Genomic DNA, 18,974 nt, shown 5'->3' with positions numbered 1-18,974 from the left:
AAGGAACGAAAACTAATTGATTCTTGTAGGTATCACTACAAAGGGTCAACTTGATAATTTCGAGTAAATTGAGCACTGAGTCGATTTTCATAAATAAATTATGATATTTGAAAAATGCAAATGAGTAGAAAAATTGAATTTGGATTTGATTATTTATTATGTGAAGAAGTGGATTACACTGAGAGTCCTGAGGGCTCAGTCAAACTATCATACACACAATATTAAAATCAACGCCTCACTAAATTATATCTTCGCCAATATCATATTCGAATTTCCTGAAATAACGAAATCAGTCTACACCGGATATACTATCCAACATTTGGTAATACACCATTACTAAAGGTACACATCAGTCACAACCAGACAAGCTTGCCATTGCAAAACCGAATTTGAGCACGTTATGCGACTGGGAATAATACGTCTCTCCAGTAGCCTCTGGACATACTCACTTCACGTGGTACCTAAGAAAGATGATGATCATCAACCTTGAGCGAGTACTTGCTGTTGAATAACTTAATGGCACCTGATCGCTTTCCCATTCCTCGTTTGCACTATTTTTTCATTAATGCTACACGAAGAACAAATTTTCTCTGGCACTCTATTATCTTATGCGTGCCTATCGCCAGATACCAGCAGCATCCTAGGATACAGCAAAAACAGTAATCGATACTCCTCTTGGTTTGTTCCAATCCCTAAGAATGACATTCGGACTGAAGAAGTCTATATATGCATTTAAACTATTTATAGATGAGGTCACCAAACGCCTTGAGTTTGTTTTTGTGTAAATCGGTAATGTATTGACAGCTAGTAGCTCGCTTCACAGACATACTGTTCACCTACGTCAGGTATTCAAATAGTTCTAGTGGTTTGGTATAGCCATTAATCCATCCAAACGCATTTTTGGACATTTTAGGCCACTTGATCGATAAACATGGAACCAAACCTGTAAATGAAAAATTGTACCCATCAAAAATTTGCCGGAAACAGATTCATTTAGCAAACTTTGGCGTTTCTGGAAGGTGATTATTTTTTGTTGTCGGTTCATTTCACATTCTTATGCCCTCCTACAACCCGTAATGGAAGCATTAGGAAGCAAAGTCAATAAGTTCATATCATTTTGGAAGAGCGAAACGCCTTTTCTGCAGCTAAAAAAACAAACGCTCCACAATCCGTGCTGACGTACTCAGGTTCTTGTAGTTCCGTTGGGCCCTAACCACAAAATCCTCAAAGCTGAACACATGACAACTGGGAAAATAGATATTCATCATTTGACGCAGAGAGAACCCCAAAGATGGAGAAGGCGGGGAGAATTAATTCAATTAGTTGGAGTTGGTCGAATGGCGTGGTTCGACTTTGTAGGCGTGATCCTACTTATGTAACCGTAAGGTCTATTTTGAATATTATGTGTGTGGAAATCCCTCCATGTATACACTTGCAGTTTCTTCCTATTGATTCCTTTAGTTGTACATTGTTAGTCTTTTTGATTCCATTTGAGTTGTTAATATTTGTATTTTATTATGGTTTCTATTTTTCTGTGTTTCTTCCTGAACTGCATTTATGTTGTTTTACTTGATACTTAGTCTTGTCGGCAGCCATATCGGTTTGTTCCTCCTTTTGATTGCGTTGCTTGTATTGACTGGAATCAAGCATTTTTTATTGTGAGTCGAAGCACTTCCAGAATTGGAAACACTCTGTGTCATAAAGCAACCAAATATAATCTTTTGAACGAATCTTTGCGTGTTCTATCCAGACAGGATAGAATAACTTTCATTTGTTGTGACTGGTAATCTTCCCTCATCTTTCATCAACTCCTTTATTTATTGTAGTTTAGATTTTATTGATTGAACAATTATTGGTTGAATAGCCGGGTGGTAATATTTGTTTAGGTAACGATTTACATTTAAATTTATGATGAATTATAGAACCGCTATTTACCCAAATACTTGTTTTGATTTTGACGGGAAAGGGTGCGTGTCTAACGTACCTGAACGGCTATTCTTCTATCCAAACCGTAGTTTGGATTCTACAATACTAACTGGAACACAAGTTGGAATTCTTCTTTCCACGGCTATACTTTTGTTCTTTCAGTTAGCCTACTAATTCAGATGTAATTGGAAATCAACTCATATGGACAGCTAACCGGCTCAAACGTAATGTGACTCCACAATTATAACCGAAACTAATACCAATATTAACATTTATACAATACTGATTGTTTTTTAATATTCCTAATCATGAAATGTTATTACCTACGGCTATTTCTACGTATCTTACGGCGATTTATTGAAATATCTATACACGAAACCATTCTTAATTTTTTTGTTCCACTTTGTTCAACTCCTATATAATCTTCACATAGACTTCTGTTTTTTTGCGTGTTAAGAATAAAACAAAACATTTTAAAATTTATCATACAAACTACGATCTGGGCCATTAACCAAATGTTATTATTTTAATGTGACTCGTTAAAATATCCCTACACTAAATCGTTCTTCAATGTAATAATCCCTCTATATTTGACGTATAAACAATGTTCATGTGGCTTTTCATTTTAAGCGTGTTAAGCATTAAAACTCCGCCTGTAGCTCTTCTAGAGTTACTGCCGGTCCCAAGCCCGGGTAAAGGAGGAGGGTTGGGCATGGGGTTAGTGTCCCCATCCCGTAGAAAACTAACTCGCTAAAAAAACGCTTACCGGAAAAAATAATTCAAACCATTTTAACTCTGCCCTGAGAGTTAGAAGGTCTTCACTTAGAAGAATTATGACGCTTCATGGTGAAAGCCGAGTTCGTTCGGAAGCCACGAGGCCGATGCCCCTTCTAACAACCAGAGCAAAAATTTTTATAGGTACATGGAACGTTAGAACAATGTGGGAAACCGGGAAGACCAGTCAACTTGCAACGGAAATGAGGAGATACAACTTAGCAGTACTGGGAATCAGCGAAACCCAGTGGACCCAAGCTGGACAGAAAAGGCTAGCTACGGGAGAGATGCTGCTATACTCCGGTCACGAAGAGGAAAATGCTCCACACACTCAGGGAGTTGCTCTAATGCTGTCCAAAGTAGCACGAAATGCACTTGTAGGATGGGAATCCCACGGATCCAGAATCATCAAAGCATCATTCAAAACAAAGAAGGAGGGGATCTTAATGAATATTATCCAATGTTATGCACCCACCAATGATAGCAACGACGACATTAAAGATCAATTCTACGAGCGGCTGCAGTCAATCATAGAGAAATGCTCAAGAAAGGACCTCACCATTCTGATGGGAGATCTAAATGCCAAGGTCGGAATAGACAACACTGGATATGAAGATATTATGGGACGACATGGACTGGGAGAGAGGAACGAAAATGGAGAAAGATTTGCAAATTTGTGTGCATTCAACAAATTAGTCATAGGAGGCACAATATTTCCACACAAACGTATACACAAGGCTACATGGATCTCACCGGACCACACTACAGAGAACCAGATAGACCATATTTGCATCAACAAAAATTCCGAAGGACAATGGAAGATGTGAGAACCAGGAGAGGAGCTGACGTAGCTTCAGATCACCACCTAGTTGTAGCCAATTTAAAACTGAAGCTAAAAAAGAACTGGACAAGTGGACAAACAGCACTACAAAGGTTCAATACAGCCTTCCTTCGAGATACTGACAAACTCAATGAATTCAAGATAGCTCTCAACAACAGATTCCAAGCCTTTCAAGATCTACTGAAGGAAGAAGAAACTACTATGGAGGACAACTGGAAAGGCATCAAAGAAACATTGACTTCAACGTGTCAAGAGGTTCTGGGCCTAAAGAAACACCATCATAAGGAATGGATCTCTATAGAAACACTGGACAAGATCAAAGAAAGGAAGAACAAGAAGACAGCAATTAACAACAGCCGAACACGAACAGAGAAAGTCCAAGCACAAGCTGAGTACATGGAAGCAAACAAGCAAGTGAAGAAGAGCATTAAAGCCGACAAGCAGAAATATGTGGAAGAACTAGCAACGATGGCGGAAAAAGCTGCTAGAGAAGGAAATATGAAACAGCTCTACGATACAACGAAGAAACTATCAGGGAAATACAGTAAACCAGAGAGGCCGGTCAAAGACAAAGAAGGCAAGCCAATCACTGAAATTCAACAACAGCGAAACAGATGGGTAGAATACTTCGAGGAACTCCTGAATAGGCCGGCTCCAATGAATCCACCGAACATCGAAGTAGCACACACAGATCTTCCTATAGATGTCAACCCACCAACGACGGAAGAAATTAGAATGGCCGTCAGACAAATCAAGAACGGGAAAGCAGCAGGACCCGACAACATACCAGCTGAAGCACTGAAATCAGACGTCGAAGTAACCACAAGCATGCTTTACCCTCTATTCAAAAAGATTTGGGAGGAGGAACAAGTGCCAATGGACTGGAAAGAAGGACACCTCATCAAGATTCCAAAGAAAGGAGATCTGAGCAAATGTGAAAACTACAGAGGCATTACACTACTGTCAATACCAGGGAAAGTTTTCAACAGAGTGTTGCTGAACCGGATGAAGGATGCAGTAGATGCCCAACTTCGAGATCAACAAGCTGGATTCCGAAAGGATCGGTCGTGCACAGACCAAATTGCAACACTACGGATCATCGTCGAACAATCAGTTGAGTGGAACTCGTCACTATACATCAACTTCATTGATTATGAAAAGGCATTCGACAGTGTAGTAGGAGGACATTATGGAAACTTCTTCGACACTACGGAGTTCCTGAGAAGATTGTCAATATTATCCGGAACTCATACGACGGACTACAGTGCAAAGTAGTGCATGGAGGACAGCTGACAGATGCATTCCAAGTAAGGACCGGAGTCAGACAAGGCTGTTTACTCTCTCCCTTCCTCTTTCTTCTGGTGGTCGACTGGATTATGAAGACCTCGACATCTGAAGGAAAACACGGAATACAATGGACAGCTCAGAACCAATTAGACGATCTGGACTTCGCAGATGACCTAGCCCTCCTATCACGTACACGTGAACAGATTCAGATAAAGACAGCCAATGTAGCAGCAGTCTCTGCATCAGTAGGCCTCAGTATACACAAAGGGAAAACCAAGGTCCTCAAATTCAAAGCGGAGAACAGCAATCCAATCACCCTTGATGGCGAAACTCTGGAAGATGTAGAATCCTTCACATATCTGCGAAGCATCGTCGATAGACATGGAGGTTCAGATGCAGACGTAAAGGCGAGGATTGGCAAAGCAAGGGTCGCATTCCTACAATTGAAGAACATATGGAACTCAAAACAACTTTCAACCAATATCAAAGTGAGAATCTTCAATACGAACGTCAAGGCAATTCTACTGTATGGAGCTGAAACTTGGAGAACTACAACAACCACAATCAAGAAAGTACAAGTATTTATAAATAGCTGTCTACGCAAGATACTCAACATCCATTGGCCGGATACCATCAGCAATAGCCTTCTGTGGGAGAGAACAAACCAACTTCCAGCTGAAGAGGAAATTAGGAAAAGACGATGGAAATGGATAGGACATACATTACGCAAATCGTCAAACTGCATCACGAGGCAAGCTCTAACTTGGAATCCTGAAGGGAAGCGGAAAAGAGGAAGGCCAAAGAACACGTTACGTCGGATAATAGAAGCAGATATGAAAAGGATGAATTACAACTGGAAGGAGCTGGAAAGGATTGCCCAGGACAGGGTTGGATGGAGAATGCTGGTGAGCGACCTATGCTCCTTCACGAGGAGTAACAGGTGTAAGTAGTAGTAGTAGTGCTGCCGCCTTTCTTTTTTATTTGTCTTTCAGTTTATCAATACCCGAAGGATTCTTATTATTCTTGGTAACCTCCAATGCGCGAAAATCTCACTCAATTTTGTATCGAACCAACGCCACGTTGATTCTAGTGTGAGGGTAGTGTAGTGGCATAAAGTCCTAATCACACATTCCTCAAAGTTGAACACGAGACAACTGGGCAAATAGATATTCAACATTTAACGAGGAGTCGAACCTAATGTTATGGCAGATACTTTGTAGCGACCCAAAGCGGAAGGAATTCGTTTATTGCAGGTTTACATACCTACAATCTCGATCTCACTGCGTGCAAACATAATTTATGTGTAATATTAATAAAAATACTCCAGTAGCTTACTCCGGCTCTACTATATTATGTGATACCTCGAATGGAATTCACAGACAACTTGTACCAACAATTTGCGAGACAAAGTCTTCTGGATGTCTCCACACATTATCTCATCCAGAAGTCCATGCTATCTTGAGACTGGTGGCGAAAGATTTGCTTGGCCAAGCATAAACTCAAACATAAAGCACTTGACTAGAAACTGCTTACAATGTCAGCACAGCAAATGCTACACTGTCAACATTCACTCAACCAAATGATCATTTTCAATATTCCCAAGTCGGTTTAGTTGGCTTTCTGGATTCATCCACTGGTTTTAATTGTTTTTTCATAGTGGTGGGCTGTCTTACTAGACGCATGCCCAGTGAAAGGTGTCTCAGCACAAATTGTTGCTATCGTATTTCTGGAGATCGATTTGTAATTTTCATTTATCTTCTACCGTCGCTTTCGACAGGGAGTCATGGTTCAAATCGCACCTCTATAGTGAGTTCACATGCATTTTGGGCGTCCATCGCATTACTACAACAGCATACCATCTGGCAGCAAATGGACCAGTGGAGTGATTCCAAAGACAACTGAGAAGCCCTCTCACTGCATAGTTCGACGTTGTAACAACCTGCGCTGATTGGTTGAGTTGACTTCATACGTCTGTGTAATGTCAAAATATTACTGCTCAGGTATTCAGTTACTTGCTTGTTTTGTGTAGGCACTATATTTTCTATCATTTTATACTGAATGTCAACTTTGCTCTGAAAATGTTGTGTTCCTCAATCTGAACAATAAAATATTCGACCACTAGTCTGATTTCGTCTGTAGATAAAACGAGAGGTATCTGTCAGCACGAAAATACAAACCGTAAAATGCCTCTGTAGCAACGTAAGAGGACCCGAGGGGTAAGCTAGGAGATGTCAAGAACATGTGCTCTTATTAAGATGTGATCACCAGATCGCAACTGAAACATAGCTGTTGTCTGACATCGTCGATGAAGAAGCGAGCTTGTAAAGCACGACGATTTTCAGACGCGTTAATTTACACAAAGCAGGATTGGGGTCTTGACACACACCAACAGTCACTTGAAGGCCGTACCACGGTGTACTGAATTCATCGAGGTGACAGAATCATGATGGTGTTACTTCAATATAAACGACACAAAGTACTTGATTGGAGGGCGATATTGGCCCATCACAGGATCTAACACCCGAAAATGTTGGATAATCCAGGTGATACTGGAGCTGCCATATCTGGGGTTTGACACATAATACCAGCTGGTGATTTCGACACTCTGTAGGGGCGAGTACTATGTCAACCCCACATAGGTAATTTTAGCCTCTGGGCAGATCAATCTAGCCATTCTTCGCAAGCCACATTTTTACCCTGTCACTTATTCTCTTATTAATCCTGATTTTCTTATATGTTCGCATGTGTGCTACATACTTACTCATCACGTTCGTAACTTATTTTTGTGGATTCACGTTTGTTTGAATTGAGTTGGCTCACCTGCCCTCTCAACTGCGCATCATTTTGTTTTGCTTCGCTTTCCGATCAACGGTTGTACAAAATACACGTAATAAAAACTTCATTCTCATATTTGTCTCATTTAACGTCGTTATTCACCAATGCGAGTTAAGTGGATAATTATATACGGGGATTGATGACGTGTATATTTCGATAACAAGCACCAAACGATCTATCCAGAGTCAGATTTCAGGCTACAATTACTTCATCACAAAATCACAGCAAGCAGGACACAACCCCACATTGTGGTTTCATTAGTGGTTTCTCACAACCATCATAATTTCAGGAAAGGCTGGATATATGTATGCCGTCATGAGATATGACACAAACGGAAAATCTCGAGACACAGAAAGTGTACTGACAAATTAACAGCTTACACTTCCAGATATCGATGTCTACTCACACATCTGAAGTAACAACCATGTTCCCTACTTCGGTCATATTAGAGCAGATGAAACGAGAATATGAAAGCATCCTCTTCATTCTACATGGCCACGAGAATAGCGAGAGCCAACGGTAGATCACTGAGAATTAGTGGAGAGTACCTTTAGGAACTCTATCCTGCATAAAGTACCTCAAGATAAGGACAAAACCGAAATGAGGTCTTGCGTTAAGCGATGCTCGGAACGATCTCTGAAAGATAGATGGAGAGGCCAGAACAAGTAGAAAGACTTCCTGAAGGATTCCGATAATCGTTCACTAAGTAACTGCTAGAGTATCATGTATCTTTATAAATACTTTGGTTTTTACCTGGTCGCATCGGTGATCCACTGCCACCAGATACAGAAGCTTGTCAAGCGAAAACTTCTATTATGTTGTGGTGGACCAGACAATATATAAACGCAAAAGGTATCAACAAAGTTAATAACAATCAATAGTAATATTAATATATACAAGTTAAATGTTACAAATACAATAATAATTAGGGACGTTACTTAAATTGCCCAAACGTTGCGTGTTCTGATTAAGTCCAGTAATGTAAATCCACAATTATAAATGCTTGATGACTCTGAGCAGGTTGGTGAACTCTCTAGCGATATAGTCCAACGTAGGATGTGATATATTCCGATTACAGTCTATAAATGTAGATAGTATTTGATTTAAACTTCCATTAACTCAATCACAAATGAAGATAGAACGAGGAATGCGTGAGTAGTAATGTATTTGTTAACCAGCACGAATATGTCACGCTACGTAGTAGCTCAACGGAAAGTGTCTTCAAGGTCAATGACTAAAACAACACGTACAGTCATTTAATGATGAATGTACATACAGTGAAAAATTGACAAAATAAATACAAATAATATTAAAAACTATTTACAAAATAAGCTTGTTAGAGTTATCTCCACATAGCTCCCCCCAGAGTGTCCGGAGGTAACACTGGTTATAATAACAACAAAAATGTGAGAATATGATATGTATATAAAAAAAAATAATATTTACAGTTATAACCAACAAAGATGTGGAGATGCGTATGATATGTATATTAGTGAGACATACCGTGTGTTATCGAGTGAAAAAAATAACAGTGATGTCACAGAAGAACAAACACAAAAAAAAATGAATATACTGTCATTTAATGTCTTGTTTAGCTAACAATGATAATGTGTAAAACTGTTAATGACCCACACACACACAAACAAAATTGAACCGTTTATTTTTGTGACAAATTTTTTTTTTGAAAAAGTGACAAAACGAATAATTGTGGGAAAATGTGATTAATCATATACACTGTTAAAAAAAATTTTTTAAATGGGATTGATAGTGTAGGTCCTCGATAATTGTTTGCTTTGATTGTTTTAGTTTTTTTATATGGCAAAATGTACGTAACGCTTTGGTTTTTTTATAAGTCTCCCAGAACGTGTTAAACAAGAGGGTGTAGTGCTAAGTTTTTCCTCTTCCTCTTGTTTCTTAGCAATAGATGGGAGTGATTGTTTGTTCGCAGTATTGTCTTCTGTGTCATGAGGGACTTCGTAGGAAGCTGGTTTTATTCGGTCTATAGAAATTGTCTCATGGTTCCCATTTTTGTTGATAATGAAATATTTGTCAGTGCGTTTTATTACTTTATAAGGGCCTTCATATGGTGGTGTCAGTGGCTTTTTCACCGCGTCTACTCGGACAAAAACAAATTTGCAAGTTTCTAAATGTTTATCGAGATGGACTCGGTTGTCGTATTCTCGAGGTGGTATTGCTCTGATGCTCTGCATCATTTGTAGTAATCTGCTTACAAAACGAGAAGGGTCTACTGGTGTTGTGGTTTCATTCTTGACTAGTTGTCCTGGTAACGTTAATGTCGTGCCATAGACTAGTCCAGCGGCCGTGCATCCGATGTCTTCCTTTACAGACGAGCGAATCCCAAGGAGAACGAGCGGTAAAGCATCGCTCCATTTTGAAGGGTCCGGTTGTGCCATCAGAGAGCTTTTTAGTTGGCGATGGAATCTTTCAACCATGCCATTAGCTGCCGGATGATAAGCTGTCGTTTTAACATGATTTACTCCAAGAAGTTTAGTGAACTCGTTAAATAGAACGGATTGGAATTGGGGACCGCGATCTGTTGTGATTGTTGATGGTACGCCAAAGTTGGATATCCAGCGGTCAAGGAAAACTGAAGCCACTGTCTCTGCCGATGTGTCTTTAATGGGGCATGCTATGGCCCATCTTGTGAACCTATCTATTGCGGTGAGGATATGTGTGAAAGAGTTTGATGGTGGCAGAGGCCCAACTAAATCTAAATGCACGTGCTGGAAGCGTTTGTCAGGGATAGGGAACTTCCCAATTGGACTGTAGGTGTGTTTTTGCGTCTTACTGCGTTGGCACTGGAGACAGTTACGTGTCCAACGTTTAACATCCGAGTTGATTTTAGGCCACACAAAACGTTCGGTAATGAGCTTTGTTGTTGCTCTGATGCCTGGATATGAAAGACCATGCAAATGCTGGAATATTTTTTGTCGGCAAGCATGTGGGACAAACGGACGATTGTTGCCTGTTGAAGTGTCGCACATGATGAATTCGTCTGAAAGGGGAATAGGTACAGGTTTGAGGTCTAAGCTAGACTTTTCTTTGCAGACTTTTAATTCTGCATCGTCTGCTTGTAATTTAGCCAAGGTTTCAAGGCTGATGTCATGATTGAGTACCATCGTATTGATATCCCTCCTAGATAGTGCGTCTGCAACAATGTTCGAGTGACCTTTGATAAACCTGATGTCTGTGGTAAATTGTGAGATATAATCAAGTTGTCTTGCTTCTCGTGGGGAGTGTTTGTCATACGATGTGCTAAAAGAATGGCAAAGGGGTTTATGATCTGTCATAATGATGAAATCACGACCCTGTAGCAAAAAGTTGAAATGTTTTACTGCTAAATACATAGCTAAGAGTTCGCGTCCAAAAGTACTATAACGTTCTTGTGCTGGCGATAATCTCTTGGAGAAAAAGGCAATGGGGGTAATCGTGTTGTTTACTCGCTGTTGTAATACTGCCCCTACGGCATTTTGTGAAGCATCCGTGCATAGGATCAACAGTGTTGTGGGGTCAGTGTTTAGGTGTTGGAGCATGGTAGCATTAGCAATCATGGATTTAGCTTTTTCAAATGCTACTTTGGCATCGGAAGGTAACTTGAATATTTGGTTCTTTTCTTTCTTGGTACCTGATTTATCGTTTTTCAGTAAATCTGTCAATGGCTGTAGTACATAGGCACAATTTGGTAGAAATCGTCGATAAAAATTACATGTTCCAAGAAAACGGCGTAGTGATTTTACTGAGGTTGGTTCTGGATAGCTGGAGATGGCTTTGACTTTCTCTTCAAGTGGTTTAATTCCTTGGGAATCAATATGGTGTCCCAGGAATTCCAGAGATGAGGCGCCAAATATACACTTCGAAGGGTTGATTACAACACCATAACTTTTGAAACGTTCAAAAAGCGTGTGTAGGTGTTGAACATGTTCGTCAATGGAAGAACTAGCGATTAAAACATCGTCGATATAGACAAATACGAAATCCAGACCTCTAGTTACTTCGTCCATAAATCTCTGGAAGGTTTGAGCGGCGTTTTTTAGTCCGAAAGGCATCCTCAAGAATTCAAACAAGCCAAAAGGTGTGATTACAGCTGTTTTCTCGATATCCTCAGGTGCCATCGGTATTTGATGGTATGCTCGGACTAGATCTAACTTTGAAAAAATCTGTTTTCCATGTAGATTTAAAGAAAAATCATGCAGGTGAGGGATCGGATACCGGTCTGGGATAGTCTGGTTATTCAATCGGCGATAATCTCCACATGGGCGCCAGTCTTGATCTTTCTTGGGAACCATATGCAGCGGCGAGGCCCAAGGACTGTTAGATTGTCTGATTATCCCAAGTTGCATCATATGTTCGAATTCTCTCTTAGCGAACTGCAACTTGTTTGGAGGGAGTCTTCTCGCCCTGGCGCGAATAGGTGGTCCTGTAGTAGTAATACTGTGTTGGACACGATGTGTGGAGCATTCGTTTTGGTAATCAGCTCTGGTTATACTTTCATAATTCGATAGGATATCGGCGAAAATTTTGTTTTCAGGTCTTAACATACGGACTCCATGAATTTCGTAACTGGAGATAGTTGTGCCACTGACCTGTAAGCTTGTGTTTTTGTCGATTAGTTTCTTTTTTGCCATATCTACAAGTAGGTTGTAAGCACCGAGAAAATCGGCCCCGATAATGGGTTGTTTGATTTCAGCTACGATGAAAACCCATGTGAAACGTCTCCGGAGACCGAGATCTAAAATAAGTGATTGCTCGCCATAAGTTTTAATGACTGTGTTATTGGCTGCGACTAGAGACAATTTAGTACTCTGAGGGTGCCGTCGTTGAGAGAGCTGTAATGGGATAATGCTGATTTCGGCTCCTGTATCGACCAAAAAATCTGAGCCCGAAATTCGATCCCTGACATGAAATAGACGGCTCGGGTAGTGGCCAGAAACAGGCGCCGCCATCACTGTCTGGCCGGGTCGTTTCCCTGATTTTCTGTGTCAGACGCAGAAAATATGCACGGTCATGTACAACGCCGTGCTTTGGTGCCGTATTTTTGGTGGTACCAACAAACATCAAATGTTCGCTTCGGTGACCGAGACCGTTGTCTAGAAAAAGATCTTCGTCTGGAGGGGGATCTCGATTGTCTAGCTTGGATGGTTGCTATGGTCGATTGCAGTGACGCCAGCTGGCTCGTTAATTGTGTTAACTGCTTTTGAAAGGAGGCTAAACAGCTAATATCTGTTGGTCCAGGTGGTTGCAATGAGTTCACACAGTGATTGTCGTGGTATACTTCCATCATTTTATCTGCCATGTCGGCTAAGTCATCAAGTGTGACGGATTTCCCTGAAACACTGAGAATTTGTCGAACGCTGTGTGGTAATCTTTGAAACCACATTTGCTTTAGGAGGGCTTCGTCTAGCTTGTATGGACCGGCGAGTTGTTTCCTGTGGTGGAGAAGTTGCGAGGGTCTTTTATCACCTAAGTCACAAGATGTTAACAACTGTTGTAGCCTTTTCTCATCTGAGACCGTGGTGCGTTGAATAACTGCTGCTTTTATCTTATCATATGGTTCAGATTCTGGCACGTGATCGATTAAATCACCAACTTCAGCGGCAATCTCGATAGGAAGTGCGCCGACTACGTATGCATACTTTGATGCCTGAGATCTTATGCCTCTAGCCATGAACAAAGCTTCAATTTGAGCAAACCAGACTCTGGAATTATTAGCTTCATAAGTTGGGAGTCTGAATTCTGAGATAGAATTAACTGGACTAAAATTATTTTCGGGAGAGTTCGACAATGAGACAAAAGTTGTTACTGGAGGCGAATCCATATCAATGAGTTTAGTGGGAGAGGACATTACGAGAAAAAAATAAGCCAGTAAATTGTATGAAATGAAAAACAAAATAACCGTTAGGATAAACACGAGGCTCACCAAATAATCGTGGTGAACCAGACAATATATAAACGCAAAAGGTATCAACAAAGTTAATAACAATCAATAGTAATATTAATATATACAAGTTAAATGTTACAAATACAATAATAATTAAGGACGTTACTTAAATTGCCCAAACGTTGCGTGTTCTGATTAAGTCCAGTAATGTAAATCCACAATTATAAATGCTTGATGACTCTGAGCAGGTTGGTGAACTCTCTAGCGATATAGTCCAACGTAGGATGTGATATATTCCGATTACAGTCTATAAATGTAGATAGTATTTGATTTAAACTTCCATTAACTCAATCACAAATGAAGATAGAACGAGGAATGCGTGAGTAGTAATGTATTTGTTAACCAGCACGAATATGTCACGCTACGTAGTAGCTCAACGGAAAGTGTCTTCAAGGTCAATGACTAAAACAACACGTACAGTCATTTAATGATGAATGTACATACAGTGAAAAATTGACAAAATAAATACAAATAATATTAAAAACTATTTACAAAATAAGCTTGTTAGAGTTATCTCCACAATGTCCCAAACCATTTGAAATCATGTGAGGTAATCTTATAATAGAATATAACATATTGAGTACGCCAAGCACTCCAACACGAGTATAGTACCAGGACATCAACATGCTCATAGCGTCAATCCACGAAAAATTGAACACCAAAGAGAGTAAATCCAGGCACGATCTCACTTCTTTTCATGAAGAGTCGCTTCTATTCGAAATGTTCTCCCGAAAGAAGTGTGGACTTCATGAATGCACACTTAATAGTGGATTACCATCTATCTGCAGAGCCAGTTGTCTGATGCATGCCATATGAATTAACACGGTTATCATTACGACATATCAGTAACAACTTCCTGACTGCTTCCCCTTATTCATTCAATTACGTCGCCTTACACATTGTCAATTGATTAACTTAGTTATTTATTCTTCAGACAATCATTTTCTTTTAGCACCCGAGTTATCACTTCATTATTCTCACATTGCAACTAACCAACTTCATGCCTGGTGATGTGATAGCTGCTGGTATCCAGAATCTCTATTGCCCTGAGACAAACTTACTCATTAAAATATAAGATATATAAACCCACAAATAACTACCACAACGACTAAAAGTAGTGCAGCCAAATGGCCAAACTACCACCCGTTGGACATTACCAAATACCTGAAACCGTATCGAAACAACAAGAAGCAAGCATAAATAAATCAGTTGGTTTATACAAGCTTAAGACAAGGATATTGGATATAGTTGGACCTGGTAAAGTTGACTTGTGCGGTACAATTTAGTAGTGTGGCTGTCCTGACGTCTGTTGAGCTTAACTTCCTTTTAATTGTGTTCCTTTTTGACTACACATAAGATCTTTTAATTAAAGATCATGATATTATAAACCTACATCGTGAAAAGTGCTCTTGCGTTTCTATAGGTTTACAATACCGACTCAGCATTCTCATATTGTTAAAGTAAGCTTTTCTCCGTTACTCTCCTAAAACACCATTTTCCGGGACATTTTTAAAACTCATTAGTTGTAAATGCCAACGAATTTCTTAGTGTACTTGATGCTAAATGCGTTTGGGATAAATTTAAGATGCATCGCACGCCACTTAACATTGTTGGACCCTGAGAGAATGATACAGTGTCTCTCGAAATGGTATATCTGGACAACGTCCATACGCCTAAAAGAACACATTTTCACTCCTAATGGAAATTTATGACAATGCGATAAATAACGTTGGCAAGAGTGATAATTTGAAACTTAATATACAAGAATTGAGTAGCTCACAGTTGACTTTGAAGTATTTAGCCTCCTTATTACCGCCTTAGTACACATGTCACTGAGTCAGAAGCCTATCACTAAAGACGTGAAAATATCTGTCTTCTTACCTGGCATAGCTTATGAGTTCTTTAGGCTTACAGTACACATTCATTACTTCCAGGCATGTTATTTTAACTCGAGACATATTCCTAGAAGGCCAGTATACGTTTAAGCTTGAAAATGGGTCATAAGTGGCTTTACTGATTATTTCTTATCGTTCCTACTTCTTATTGGGCTGACAAAATACTTCACTAAACAACGACCTAAGAAACATAAACCCCAACCAATCGCTCATGTGCCTCACATAATCCCTAATGATCTGTGGACCATCAGTGATATCATTTGGTTGAGCTTAATTAGGTTTAATAGGGGAAACAGTCTATCACTAAATCATTTTTCGGGTTAAATCTGCGTCGAAAACAATTAGCAATTTGTGAAGTTTTGTTTCCGCATCGTCATTTCTGCTACTTGGTGCCCCAAGCTCTTTGCCAATCCTAAGTAATTGTATCTCCAAACAAAGGGATCTTTCGAAAATCTACCCTCAAGGAACAAGCTTCTTGCCGTGTTTTAATTTTGTGCGAAACCCTAAGGCTCGTATGTAGTTCCGATTGGCTTGTGAGTATAATATTGTTGGACTCAGTAATGAAAACCAGAACATTATCTTTTCCACATTGTGTTCTATCTCTTCCAGTGTTGCCGATAATTCATTAAACTTGAGCGTCTTTTAATATATTGATTTCGTGTGTTTGCGCGATGGCATGCATGTCATTAAAATTGCACTTTGTCAACTAGTGATCAACTTGAAGGATCCTATGTCCTTCACGCTATTTAGGTGTAAGGCAAATTCGAAAAACCAAAGAAACCCTATTACTTTACTCAGTCATGGTGGTGGTTCGTTAGCAATAGTCGATAAGTGTGTGCACTCGCATATTTTTGTGATTGCTGATAGCAAAATACACCTTTATCAGCCTGAGTCGCTTTTGTTGTCATTATGACGCGAATTCGGTCTTAAACGTTTAATTATAAATAATTCTATGTGGCCAGTTTAGTTTCATCGTTAAAAAGCCTTTTCTTTTCGGGTTGGTGTCCAAAAGCTGTTTAGTAATTTTTTGTATCATTAGGCTGCTGTAATGGTTAGTAGAAAGTTTCGTCGCCATACAGCTTCTCTTTAGCTAACATTATCATAGATATGACTTTAGAGACAACGGTATATCCTTTTGGTTACTCACAGGTTGATGTCTATCCCGAAAATTCACTTAAAATACGTTAATAACAGGTCTGTTTGGGAAGAACTAAAAAACTCTAGGGTCTGTCGACCGCAACAATTTGACCATGTTCGGGATGCGTTTCTTTTTCTCTAAATGTAAAATGTTACTTCAAGACTAGTCTGCATCAAGTCTTAGTTTAATAACAAAGTGAATAATTCACTTATCCTGAAAGTTTTGTATGTGTTAGGGTATTTCCTGTATTTAGTAGAAAGATCATCCGAAAATAAACTTACTGAATTAAATGAAGCTTGGATTCGCTATTTGCAGTTGTTTCTTTCAAATAGGAATATTAGGTAGTTTACTGGAGAACAGTATATTTTTATGGACATTCCAGTATATCTAGCTATTATCGCGACATCATATTCGTCCCAATACATAGTTTTCAATACAAGTTCCAAATGAGAACCGATTAGAAATAGTTCTACCTAAGTCCCCAAATGTCCTGGTATGGCCGAAGGTAAAGAGAGTCAGCTCCCTCTCGAAATGCTCTCACATGGAAGTCCTACTCACTACCTCGTGGCAGGGGTGTTATTTACGAAATTGAGAGGACGAAAAGTGAATGTCCGGCACTTTAACCGGGTTGGTGGATATAAAGGATCCACCTAGGGGAGTTGGAGGACTCTGATTCTAAATCAATGGTCACATCAGCTCCATGATCTTGAGGGAAAAAAACGGCGTATGAACCTATTGTTGGTTGTTGATCTCAGCCCTCACATAAATCAAATGATTTGTACGGTGCATATATATTTGGTTCCTCCTTGTATCGATGTTTATGTTTAGATGAGTAAATAATAGTTCTATCTAAAGTCTCGTCAGTTGTAGGCTAGATTAATACATGAAACTTTGACTGGTTAGTGGATAGTATTGAGTCATGTTATTTATATCATGGAACATAGATTACTCTTCTTTTCTGATATTTTTCTTTCTATTTCTTTACATATAGCCTAAGAATCGGGTTTGTCGACAATAATTGCCTTTACTAATTGATACGTCTATTATTGTGAGACTGTGGAGTAAACATCTGAACTTGTTTCTTTGTATGGGCTCAAAGTCAAAAGCTCATGGAAATCGTAAAAAGTGCAAAAAGAATAATGTTTACTTAGAAGCTCAACAGGATCGAGCGTCTAAAGTATGTTGTAAAGGAAATGATGAAAATGATTATTATCTGAAAAATGACCCATCAGCGCCGGAATTCCGTCAGCAATTAAATCAACTTGGTTTAGATTTCCGGGAGGTACCATCAGATGGGAATTGTTTATTTTCATCGTTATCTGATCAATTATATGGAACAATAACTAATCATAAAGAAGTTCGTGAACAAGCTGTACTTTATATAGAAAAACATAAAGAAGAATTTGAGGCATTTTTCGATGTCAAGGATAGACTAAATAAACTTCGATCACTTGGAACTTACGGTGGTCACGAGTGTATCATTGCAATATCACGGCATTTTTCTGTATATATTATTATACATCAGCTAAAACAAAAACCTTGGCTAGCCGGAACTCCTGTTATTGACAAAACACATGTCAACGTTTCTAGCTACCCTCAATTACATTTAGCTTATCATAATGGTGAACATTATTCAAGCGTACGGGTTTTCGGAGATAATTCCAGTAATCCTACAAGAATAAGAATTTGTCTTTCAACTGATAATTCTGCTTCGTGTGCAAGCAATACATTTGATAGAAAGTGTGTGGACTACTCTTCTGATGGCTCGGATGATAAAAGCTCTATTCATTCGTGTAAAAATTGTGATAGACAGTCGGATAAATTTTCTTACTGTAATACAGACTACTTCCAAACATTTCCACTTCACAGAAAATTAAGTAAAAAAGAAAAACGTCAACTTAGACGTAGATCTCTTGAATTGTCCAACTCGGAATTTGTTATTAAATCTATTTCCGCACTACATATATAATTTATAACTGATTGTCACTCTTTTTTCTCTTGTCACAACGACTTTTCTGCTTCTTATTTCATACTAGATAAGAAATTGTATATTTGAGATTTTCGTATTTTTTTCTCTCGATTATTGAACTATATTTATTAATTTTATATTTTACAACTATGTAGTTTTCACGAATACAGGATTGCAGTGTACTTATTCCAGATTACATTCTCTCTTAGTACTGATTTTTTTTAATTGCCCTGAGTGTTTGGGAAATGAAGTGCTTCTAAAATTCACTTTTGAACAGCCATATTATGAAGACATTAAAAAGAAAGATATGTTGTGAAAATTCTCAGTTTTTGAAATTAAAAATAACTAGT

General features: G+C 39.0%; 1 protein-coding gene across 1 annotated transcript; it reads left to right on the top strand.

Moving 5' to 3' along the window:
• The first annotated feature begins 14,887 nt into the window (after positions 1-14,887).
• Positions 14,888-18,835, top strand: OTUD3 (OTU domain-containing protein 3). Its single transcript, XM_012936630.3, has 2 exons — positions 14,888-15,082; positions 17,647-18,835. The coding sequence occupies exon 2, from the start codon at positions 17,743-17,745 to the stop codon at positions 18,622-18,624; it is 882 nt and encodes a 293-aa protein (XP_012792084.1). The 5' UTR covers positions 14,888-15,082; positions 17,647-17,742; the 3' UTR covers positions 18,625-18,835.
• Positions 18,836-18,974: the final 139 nt, after the last annotated feature.

This window comes from Schistosoma haematobium, chromosome 3 (assembly GCF_000699445.3).
Source record: "Schistosoma haematobium chromosome 3, whole genome shotgun sequence".
NCBI classification, from domain to species: domain Eukaryota; kingdom Metazoa; phylum Platyhelminthes; class Trematoda; order Strigeidida; family Schistosomatidae; genus Schistosoma; species Schistosoma haematobium.
The sequence above is the reverse complement of the archived record's forward strand: the minus strand, read 5'-3'. Positions and strand labels throughout refer to the sequence as shown.